Below are 12,383 nucleotides of genomic sequence, written 5' to 3'. Positions count from 1 at the left end.
ACACATTGCGTAACCGACGCTTACTTCAGACGTATATTTTCAGCTCCTCTAGCCTCTCAATGGGCCTCCGAAATGTTTTCCGTTGGTCTGGCCGTTGGAGTTCTATTGTTTCCTTGTTCTGCTTTGTGTGCGTCATGTTGAAATTCTTCCTTCTAAACTTAGCTGGTGAGCAAACAGACCTGGACTCCAAGCTTCCTGTAGAAATTGCGACATGTGCTGCTGAATGTAGATGTTCACTGCCAGTTACTAGTACTTAATAAAAATGATATATTCTCTGTACATTCAAATAAATGACTGATTAATTAAATGAGCACGTCAGTAAGGGCTTGAAGAGGATACATGGGCAGTGTATATCTGATCTATTGACCTAGTTTGGTAGTTATGAATGTTATGAATGTCTTTCATGTATCTAATTTCTGTTTTTAAGGAGATCATTCCATTTTTAAATTTGTACATGGGTAGTGCTTCAAAGTATGTCTTACGCATTCTGACAGGTGTTCCTCTAAATCTCAATGGAACGTTTCATAAAGTTGTATTTTAAATTAATTTTATGGCCATTTTTTGAAGTATTTGAGGATCATTTATTTCTTCTCTATTGCACAAACCCTAAATTACATTCATGTAAAGTAGATGTGAGTGAATAAGTGAGAAATAAATGCTTCTAAGCTGCTGTGTAGTTCATCCTATGTCCTGTAATCTTTTCAACACTCCTAAAACAGCAGTGATCTTAGTTTCTATATGGGATATATGTTCTGCCCAGCATACAGTTATGTTCAGAATAAGACCTAAGTTTGTAAATGAACTAACTCTTTCCACAATTTGAGTGTTAATTTTTACTCCATTTAAGGAGGTTATTGTATAAGATGGTTTGTGGAAAAACATACATTTGTTGTAGAAGTACTTAAAACAAGATTGTTTTCAGTGAGCCATTGTAGGAGAGTATCTAAATCTCTCTGTACTTTATCCATTATTTGTTCTTCAGTGTCATCTTCATAACATTGGCTGTCTTCATCTCAAATCTAATTTATTGGACTTATTTTCAGGTTGTTGACCATAGGAATGGTTCTGCGAGAATCGATTGGCACAATTATGAACAAATTGAGGAGGATTCTAAGCGTAAAGGTCCTGGTGAACAAGGGAAACCAGCATACCTCAGTCCCAGTGAGGATGATGCTAAGGAAGCTCTGTACAGAGTGAATGGGTTCAATGCTCTTCTTAGTGACAAGATTGCTCTGGATAGATCTCTGCCAGATATTAGGCATAAAGGGTGAGTGTTTCTGTCATTACAGCAAAGTTGTCCAGGTATGAATAGGAAGATTCTCGTATTGAATATTTTCACTGATCTTTTCATTAACCTTCCTTGTAAATGACAAATTGATTACAAAGTGCATAGCAGTGATCAGTATCAGCATGAAGCACGTGATGGTGTTCTTAATAGTTTTATATAATCTGTTTCTGGACTGCAATATCCCACCTAGTCAGCTAATATTGTACTTTTTATAAGACTATGATAAACCTCCTGATCTGTGTCAACAGCTTAGGTCATTTCGCTATCACGATCAGCCATTTCTGTCAGTGAATGACGTGGTCTCTTGAAGTCTGCAACTCAGATAAGTGTTTAGTAGTCTTTTCCACACACAGGGATCTTGAGCAGTGTTTTGCCATTTACTCTGGCGATCTTTCAGATGTCCTTATCCCGTTAATCTGGTGGCCTTCCCCTTGGTCTCTGTCTGTCGCTTGGGCTCCATTCAAGAAGAACCTTGGTCCATCTATCGTACTTTCTTTGGGCTACATGCAGGTGGACACACTGTTGATGATGTCACTAACCTTTGTGACTGCTCTCATGTCATAGCCCTCTTTTCATCCCTTCTCGTAAATCTGAGCATAGACCTTTCCATGCCTCTTTGGGCTGTTATTAACAACGGTTTGGGTGGCATTTCATCGGATGAAGAAACTATTATGTAATCTGAACAAATATCTGCATCGTAGAACCCGAGTCCTTAAGTGTTAGGTCTTTTCCACTTTGTATTATGGTGCGGACGCTTAGGCACTCATGGCCATAATAATTAAACAGTTAAATGCGTTTGAACTCTGGTGTTATTGTAGTTTGCTCAGAATATCTTGCTTGTATCATGTAACGAATGCACAAAGCCTGATTTAGAAAACCTAGTCATTCAGCACGTGTAGATAGCAGTTGAACGTGGGAAGGTTACTGGGCAAAGGATGCCACCTGGTCTTATTGGCAGTAGCGTATTGGCTGACATGGTTATACAGCAGATGAGAAAACAATTGGAAGTAACAAAGACCATCACAGAAAGGAAGACGGCATACTTTGGCCACATTGTGCGTTACGAGAAATACCACCTCCAATAACTCGTACTTTAAGGAAAAGTAAATGAAACAAGAAGCTGATGGAAATGTTACTGCTTGCGTTTCACCACCGGAAGGAATTATCATGGTTTGAATTTAATTTGTGATTTTTTATACACCCAAATCCTAAGGAATTGTCAGCTTCTCATCCTTCCTGACATGTCTGAAGGAAGATTCACTGCAGAGGTTCTCTTAATGTGTATAACTCATTTTCAGAAGAATAAAATAAGTGAAAATGTTTGGGATTGAATTTGAAGGCCTCATTTGTAAGGAGAAATATTTCACTCCTTGATTATTTGAGAGGTGATAGAAGTTGCTAAGCACCCAAATAACTGTGTTTAAAGTGTGGGCTACTCGCTTACCAGATTATGGCTGGCTCCGATTGTTAAGTTATCGTATAAGCAATAAATTTCATGGTTAGGCCCGTATTGATGGCGTTGACCGACTTTTTACAAACTTTATTTTTCTCCACTTAACCATACATAGTTCTACTCTCAGACAGTACTAGTTTTGACCTACATAGCGGTCATCCTTAGCTATTCATTACACGAAGGTTGATCAAATATAAATGGGATTTTTGTTCCTGAACATCAACAGTTGGTAGGACTGGCCCTGAACTTCTGCCATACTTAGGTGGGACCATTAGGAGTGGGAAGAGCCTGCTGTTAGATATTTCCCGCCGTTTCATCAGTAATGCTCACGATGTCGGAACAACAGGTTCACCCCTCCACTGCGCAACGCATAATTATAAAATGTCTTGCTCGTGAAGGAGTTACAGCGGCAGAAATTTGCCAGAGATTGACTGCACAGTTCGGTGATCAAACATTGTCAAAGACACGTGTGTTCGCCTGGCATAAAAAGTTCAAGGAAGGACAAGTACATGTTGAAAATCAGCAACATGATCGCCGCCCTCGGACCAGCATTACAGACGAAGACATTCATGTGGTTAAAGACATTATTGATGACGATCGACGGGCGAGAGTATCAGAAATGAGAGAACAAATCGGAATCAGTTATGGGAGCTGTCAAGCAATAATCACAAACGACCTACAGTTTCGTAAAGTGTGTTCCAGATGGGTCCCTCGCCTTTTGGCTGAAAATCTGAAGTTGAGACGTTTGGAGGTCTGTCAGATGCTTATAGCAAGGTTTGCGGAAGAAGGTGATGCATTTTTGAGTTGGATCATCGCCTGCAAGAAACATGGGTCCACCACTACACTCCCAAATCCAAACAATCCAGTAAGGAGTGGTGGAGGTAAGGGGAGGCAGCACCAGTGAAAGCCAAGACTCAACTGTCAGCTGGCAAGGTTCTTGCAACAGTTTTTTTCGATCGACAAGGCATTTTGTTGATTGATTTTTTTTGCAGGAGCGACGCACAATCAATGCTGCTTACTACTGCGAGCTGTTGAACAAGGCGAGGGTTGCATATCGCCTCAAAAGACGGGACCAGTGGATTCGAGAGGTCATCCTCCTCTACGACAATGCACGGCCCCATACTGCAGCTCTGTCTCCAAGCTACAGGAAAGGCACTGGACTACACATGATCATCCTCCTTACACCCCAGACTTATCGTCCTGCAATTTCCATTTGTTCGGACCATTTAATGAAGGTCTAGGAGGGCAATGATTTGAAGATGATGACAGTGTCGAAGACTTCATGCGCAACTGGCTGGTGACAAGACCCTGTTCTTTTTACGATGAGGGCATTAAAAGGATGCCCATACGCTGGGAGAGATGCATTTCCAAAGCATAATAAAATGTATATAAATTGTAATTGCCTTGTGTTTCTCAATAAATGAATTTAAATAAAAAATAAAATCCTGTTTATATTTGATCCCCCCTCGTAAAAATTGGAATTAGGACTAGTGTTGATATAAACTATGGGGTTAAACCTCCTGAGTTAAGACAAACACACAAAATACACTAATGTACACATTTAAAAGTTCAAACATTAGACAATTGATCGTGGTCAAGTGGATTTGGGATTCCAGAAAAAGAACTAGTAGATCACAAAATTAATGAAGCTTGATAATTATTTCAGTGTAGCTGCATTCAAAACTGCACTTGTGTCGAATAAGGGTGACATAAAATGTAATTGTCTATTGGTAGTACCACCATGGATCATAATAAAATATACATTCAGAAAAACTGTATCATTTATACAAGAGATTATCACAGTGTTGATGCAAATAAAACTGGTTAGTTGCTTATGTGCTTGTCAATGACTGTATAATGGATGGTTACAGTAAGTGAAGGATATCCCAATGTTATTAAAGCAAGTCTATCCATCCATAAGGGCGTTAATGGGGGAATATCTAAAAGAGAAAGAAAATTACTTGGCTGAATTGAAACAAAATCAGGGAATGTGAGTGAAGAGAGAGAGAGAGAGAGAGAGAGAGAGAGAGAGAGAGAGAGAGAGAGAGCACACTTACCCTTTGTGGTTACCGTAGTGCATCCAGCACAGCTGTCAGTATCGACAATAACTTTGAATTTTTTGACATAGCAGAGGAGAAAGTAAAGTTTGTAAAAAGTAAGTTATCTTACTTTCCTTTGGAGGGTATTAAGTTATACATGTAATTTTTTAACTTCCATTATATGTTATCTGTAGAGGGCAATAAAATTTGTTCATTGCATGATGGAGAATACCTTGGCAGCAAGATAGAGATGATGATTTGCATGTTAGATGCACTCACAATAACAACAGCAACTACTACTGCTACTACTACTACTACTACTGCTAATTACTTGGATTATTTTGTTGGCTCCAGAAGGGAGGTAGATGACACTGTCAGGGAGGCATGATAGCCAAGTTGCATTGTCATTGGTTCCTCGCCTAGGTGGTCATGGTTCGAATTGGAACCAATGTACGTGTGTTGTTTGAAATGGAAAGTCACGTTCTTGTGTTTGGATTACAGATAAAATCAGAGGTCTTGAAGCTATGATCACAATATCAGCACTCGCGTGAAACTGTAAGGTTCCTTTTTTAATTTATTTTTCAGAAGATGGTTTAGTCGGCATTATGCGGACATGAACTAATAGTGTGAATTGAAGAGATCAATTGCCTACCGCCCTAATCCTTCTGCTAACATTTTGCATGATAGCAGTTTCACTAAGTTGCAATTTGTGATCTTTCTGATTACATTGCACGCACAAGGTGCGGAGGCCAGAAACAGCACAGCGAGAAAATTAACCAATGAACGTGCACGTTTATCTTTTAGGTTTATTCAGTCCAATCACTTTTAAATATTTTGATTTGACACTGGTCACCTTGTCCCTGGTAAGTTCTCAAAGCTTATAGCAATTGAGTCTTTCATGGTTGGCGTTATAAATCATGTCAGTATTTTCCGGGCTTGTGGGCCTTGGTCCAGGAGTATGTGATGGTCCCAATGTTTCACTGAAGACTGTGTTTGGCATTGTCAAGGGTTCTGACAGACTTCGATAGCAGCAAAGCTCGCAATGGAATGGAGTGGTGTTGTAATTCCACCTCATCATATAGTGCAGGCTACAGTGCGCTTCTTGCCTATTGGTGTGCCACGCTGGTGGGGCGGTCGGTGATAGGCTGTTTTTCAGCCAATGATTGAAGCATTAAGGAGCCTGATGTACGTCGACCTGCCTTGGTGGAGACAGGTAACTGATCACTCATTGCTTTATCTGGTGTGCTGCGGCTGTTTTCAGGACTGGAAACCAGGCTTTGTTTACCCGTTCAGATTCCTCCTTATGGTTGAAGTTGTTGGTGTGCTTCAGGATTTCAATGACTTAAATCCTGGAGGACAAGATAGCCGCGGCAGACCAGATAAATCAACGGGTGATCAGTTGCCTGTCTCCACCAAGGCAGGTCAACGTATATCGGGCTAACCCTTTAAGCTGGTTTTAAAAGTTGGCAGAGTTTTACCCTACAGTGGTAGTAGATTTGAGAAACATGCTCTCACAAACATTGCTCTAACTTCTAAATGACTTGTCTGATTTTGTTCAAAATAAGTGGATATGCCCTTCATATCATGCAGATGTTGTATCTACATACAAAAAACTGGCATGCAAAATAAAAAAATGCCTAATTACCTTCTTGTTAGAATAAAATTCGAATCAACAGGTGTCCATGACCCCTCGGGTGAGCATTCACTTATATCACTATCATTATGTACATAGCACATAACTTCCTGCTCTGCATAATCATCATCACTAACACTTTCATTATCATTTGGATTATTATCATCACTAATTTCACCTAATATGCGTTCGAGAGCTGCATTAGATAAATACCAACCATGCGAGGATGCCACCATTTTGTTTACAACGATCAATGTTGATGAAACAAATTCGTTTTACACCAACACAATGCCACATTACGGTAGAAGATACTCCCCTGCATAGAATGATAGCCTGTGCTGCAAGTTCACGTTGACAACCAACAGATGGCATGCAGGTGTACATCTAAAACATTGCTAGCCTAGTCCGTACACGTTCACGTCGAACCGGCTTGAGCAGTTAATGCTTCAATCATTGTCCGAAGAACAGCCCCTCTAGCGTGGCGGACCAATAGGCGAGCAACGCACTGTAGCCTGCACTACATAATGAGGTGGAATTGCAACACCACTCCATTCCACAGGGAGCTTGCTGCTATCGAAGTCAGTCGGAACCCTTGATATTGCGGAACACAGTCTTCGGTGAAAAGTCTGGACCATCACATGCTTCTGGACCATGGTCTACAACCTCGGAAAACATTGACATGGTTTCTCAAAGCTTGTTGATTAGTACAATCAGGACATGTTCTAGAAAATTTGCACGTGCAGTACAGAATGTCCTGCAAGTTTCGATGGTTAACATAAACAATTTTGACAATCTTGAACTTTCTTGAAGTAGGCTGAATATTGAACAGAAATAAACACTTGCACACTCATAAAGAATTTTAGGATCTAGCGAGTTGCCTGCATGGTTTGGAACATGTAGCTGTGAGCTTTCATTCGTGAGAAGATGGGTTCAAAACCTGCCCGTCATAGCCCAGAAATGGGCTTTTCCATGATTTCCTACTTTCAGACCAGGTAAATGTTGGGGCTTTACCTTAATTAAAACCATGTCTGCTAGTTTCTCAGTCCTGCTCTTTCCATCCTTGTCACTGGAAATCTGTTTGTAAGTGTGATGTAAAAGCCCTGGCAAAAAAAAAAAAAAAAAAAAAAAAAAAAAAAAAAAAAAAAAAAAAAAAACTGGAGATTACCACCTCTTCATGTTGCCTAGTACACCTCATTTTGGCTCCACCATAGGTTTTTGTGGTTTCCCTAAAACTCCATAACCTTTGGAGATGCTATTTGAGTAACCAACCAGCGTCTGGCCTGACGACCTAACAGACATCATGTCATCTCATTTTCCTAGCTCCAGCCAGGTTCTTGTGTTAGTAGTAATGTAATAATTATTATTGTGAGCACCTTTCCTCTCTCCAACTACCACTGCTGCTCCTTAACTGTGTTCCAGTCTGGGTTTCTTATTCTATTCTCAATCGAGTCCAACCTCCTTAGTCTGGATCTTGTTCTCCTTCCTCAATCTTAGCCTCCATCATCCACTTCGTTATTCTTCCCTCTTCTATCTCCTAAAATGTTCTGACCATCTTAGACCCCATTCAGACATAAAACTTTTCTACTCTCATTTCCTCTGTCCTTTCTTGTCTTTCCCATCAAACTTCTTAAAAACTGAATCTTGCTGGCCTGGATTTTATTCTCATGTCATTTCATCATTGTCCAGGTTTCTACCACGTTTGTCAGCATACCTTCCAGATAAAGTTCCTCACACTCACAGTTTACTAACGTGACTCATCTTCTTACATATTGTGCCCTACAGGGCCCTGTGGTTCCGGCCAGGCGAATACTGGTCTCAAACCCAGAGAACAGTAGTGAAAAAACTCCCACAATTGTGAGCTTGTGCACTTAGTCTTACCTGAACACATATCCTTGCACAGCAACTCAGTCACGCACATCTCAGGGATACAATGGAAACAAATGGGGAAATTATGGTAAACAACAGGATACGTGACATATCAGGTAAGAATAATCTAAAATAAAAATGGACAAAATACGAGAAACCAAGCTGCATTCATAAAATAACGTGATGAATTTATTACAAAAATTTAAATCCAAAATCATATATACAAAGGGTTTGAATATCTGAAATATTCCAATATGATAACGCCGTGGGCCTCCTCGTCACAAAACCATCGGTCTGCCAGGCTGGAACAAGGGTGGAATAACAGAATAAGTCGAAATAGGAAGATACGAGAACTATCTGGGCAAAAGGAAAAATCAAAAAGCAATCTCCCGTGTGTAAAAATGTTGCGTCACATGACCTCGAACCCATACTCTTCCGTAATCAAAGCTTTACAGTACAAGACCTGGACTGGATGACAGCTCACAGTCCAACATAACTAAGGTACACACACTTATCAATAAACCCATAAATATCCCCGCTCCAACAATACGTGGCGAAATAAACATGTGGCGAGATTAAGTAGACAAGAAAATATAAACCAAACAAACGAACTGTGGTCCTGCCCTAAGCACTTGAAAACAAAACAAACATGCAGACAGAGACACTATCTTCCCATCAATGACGTCACACTCGACTGCCCTGCCTCGCACAAATCACATGGCTGAGTATTTTTCCCCGCCATCCTACACTACGCACAGCTGTTCAACTACAGGGACTTCTTACCCCCTTACATAAACACACATCTAACCTCTTAGTGCTGAAATTATCTCATCATAACATATCTGCCTTCATAGGGCTTGGACATACATATTACTCTCACATACTCTGCCTCCATAGGGCTTTTCATCATGGCACCTGGGTTCAGTTCCCTGGCACTACCAAAATCATTCATCATATCAACAGCACTCATTCATATAACTCTCATATACTTTGCCTCCCTAGGGCTTTTGATCATGACACCTGGGTTCAATTCCCTGGCACTACCAAAATTATTCATCATCTCAACAGCACTCAGTCATATAATGTTCATGCGTGCGATTAGCTCTCTCTACCGTGCATAAGAAGCACTAGCACCATGTCTAACACCTCCAGCCATGCCAACCTGTGCAAGTCAAGGAATCTGGCTCCAGTATGAAAAACTTACGTACAATAACCAAAGAAATAAAAATCCTCTGCTTCTGAAATCCCGTGTCTGGCAAAAAGACCTAGCTAACGTGACCAATGCATAAAAGATGCCGCGAACAGAAACAAACATAATACAAGGTGAAAATATAAAAATTTACAACCATATCTACCGTCCAGAGTTCGAGGTCTGTGCATACCTATCCTATACAAACCATTATTTACATAACTGTCGTGGCTGACGCCACCTTGAATTTTAATTTTAATCTAGCCCATGCTAATAATTAATTGGATCTGTCTGACCTGGGAGTACCGATGACATTGTGAGGCGGCTCTCTATGGAACCCAGGTACTTATCGCATGGTGACAGATGACATTGCCATCTGCAAAGTTACGTAGATCGCTGGATCCATGCTGGCTGGTGAATGATTCTTCGATAGCTTCCGTGAAGGTAGTCCAGTGTCTCTTCCGGTATTGTGGTGAGCCTAGTTGTACTTCCTCTTAAAACAATAATCACCACCACAACCACTATTGTGGTGAGCTCCGCCTTCCTGGAGTCCCCGCGTCGATGCTCGGTTGTCTCGACAGCTGCTCCATTGCTACAGCTTGCTGTTCTTCTCTCTCGTTCTCTGCGACGTTTCTCACGTAGTATACATGAAGGGAAACTGTAAAAGAGACATAAGTTACCAAGAGTTCTGCTACACAGTCAGTCTCCACTCACGCCCCTTTCACACGTTTTAAAGCTCCTTTTAGAACGACGTCGAGTACACCCCTCATTCACATTTTCACATATTAAGATTCAGTCTTTCAATAACAGAAATGTTTTTCCAAACGGCCAGAAATCATCTGAGCTATAATATTACGAACCTTGTTTCTAATACTTGGCCCTAAAAGCTATTCGAATTACAAGTGAGATAGTGGAGTTTTTGGCAGTACATTTCCATGACAGGCAGACAGACACATGTAGTCGGAAAGATTCAATTAGATTATGCAGATTATTCACTTACTTCTATTCCCTGGTAGGTCGTGCTGGATGTTAACAGCTCGCCGCTTAGATCTGATTCACGATGTCCTCCTGGAGTAGTATCACACCGTCGCAGTCGCGAGACAGTCAAAGAGTGCGGTCTTGAGTGCTCTACCGCTGCATATTTATAACACGTCTCGCGTGCCCAAGCTAAGGATTTCCCCGTGATATACTCCCTCCGGCGGTCTCCTTGCAAGAAGCGTGCTAAGTACTTATCTCGCATATGCACTTTTAGTTATGCCCAAGTCGCATATCAAAATTTTGCTCATTTTATGGAGGTTGCAATTTTCTTCTCAGATTAAATGCATTCCTCCTGTGCTTTAAGATATAAATTAATTTCCTTTTCGCTCCAAATCTTTGTTGACACGCCACCTTTTGTAAAGGGTTTAGCGTCCTGCGTCTAAATTAACACGCTTGGCTTGGGGTCATAAATTTGTCTTATGAGATTCCAGAGATTTCCTAATTATTTAGCTGTTCCATTCCCACGAGCACTGCACCACTCAACTTCTCCCAGGCAATAAGTTAAAATACAAGGATCTCTAAGGTTCTTCAGGGTGGTCTTGATTGTCCGTGATACCACAGGCTAAAATCATTCCTCTATAACAATGACTGATAGGGTTCAATATTTATATTCTTATAAAAATAATTGGAATACACATTGTATATTACTAGCTGTATAACCCGGCACTGCCCAGGCACTTTATCGATTGCTAGATTTTGCTACCTGTTAATTATGTGTGAAGTGAATGTTTGTAGATTTCCTTATTGTGATAGTGGATGTAGTTCAAGAGTTATTGTTATGTGTTTAATTTATAGTTATAGATCATTTTGTTTCTCATTAATTAAACTATTTACATTAAATCAATAAAAGTAAATTTCCACCTTTTTGATAGTTATATTTGCTTTAAGCAAAGTAATTATTTACAGTACATGTTTCGTTCCTTTGGAACATCTACAATGCGTAGGTGAAATTATAAAGAATTTTTCTTCTCAAACATCTTAAAAAGTACCTTATAAAGATAAAAAATGATTAAAATCTGTGAGGAGGGTTGAGTGGGGAGGTGAAATGGGAAAGGAAATGGATCTACTTACTGTATGTTCTAACCTATTTTAAAACAATTTCTATTCACTTCAATAGATGCTAAAATTTTTTTTTTGTTTCCAGACTTTCATTCACTGCGATGTGTATGTTTCCTAGTCATTTATTATTAAAAATGTTTTTGAACAATTTTTTGTTGTTGAGGTTCTGGTTTTATTACAAAACTATTCTCTTCAGCTGCTCTTTTCAAAGGTGAATATTGTTGTTTGATTTTGTTTTATAAAATTGAGTGTCTTGAATTCTGTTTATTGCGGAATCCCTGAAGCTGATTGCTGCTTTTTGTTGTTATTATGAAAAGACCAAACCAAACCCTATGGCACTACAGCCCTTGAAGGGCCTTGGCCTATCAAGCGACCGCTGGTCAGCCCGAAGGCCTGCAGATTGGGAGGTGTTGTGTGGTCAGCACGACGAATCCTCTCGGCCATTATTCTTGGCTTCCTGGACCGGGGCCTATATCCCACCGCCAGATAGCTCCTCAATTCTAATCACGTAGGCTGAGTGCACCTACAACTAGCCCTCAGGTCCAGGTAAAAATCCCTGACCTGGCCGGGAATCGAACCTGGGGCCTCCGGGTAAGAGGCAGGCACGCTACCCCTACACCACAGGGCCGGCATTATGAAAAGAGCTTCCCCAAAATCTGCAATGAAACAAAAATGGGGGATTGCTTTTGTATTAGTCTGTACATCTGCACAAGGGAACCTAGTATTTAAAAGAATGGTTTCTTACCTTGTTATTTCGGCAACCTTCTGTGTCCTTGGAGGGGGTCTAGCGGCAACTGATGCAGCTTTCTGTTTGTGTT

General features: G+C 40.5%; 1 protein-coding gene across 2 annotated transcripts in view; it reads left to right on the top strand.

The window, feature by feature from the left end:
- LOC136866575 (N-acetylgalactosaminyltransferase 6) overlaps nucleotides 1–12,383 on the top strand; it is a 377,415-nt gene that overhangs the window by 232,963 nt on the left and 132,069 nt on the right. For both annotated transcript variants that reach the window (XM_067143666.2, XM_067143665.2), the window contains exon 3: nucleotides 1,044–1,267. In XM_067143666.2, the coding sequence (XP_066999767.1) occupies nucleotides 1,044–1,267 (224 nt within the window). The remainder of the gene's footprint in view (nucleotides 1–1,043; nucleotides 1,268–12,383) is intronic.

This window comes from Anabrus simplex, chromosome 3 (assembly GCF_040414725.1).
Source record: "Anabrus simplex isolate iqAnaSimp1 chromosome 3, ASM4041472v1, whole genome shotgun sequence".
NCBI classification, from domain to species: Eukaryota; Metazoa; Arthropoda; class Insecta; order Orthoptera; family Tettigoniidae; genus Anabrus; species Anabrus simplex.
Note: the sequence above shows the minus strand (reverse complement) of the source record. Positions and strands in the feature narration are given on the sequence as shown.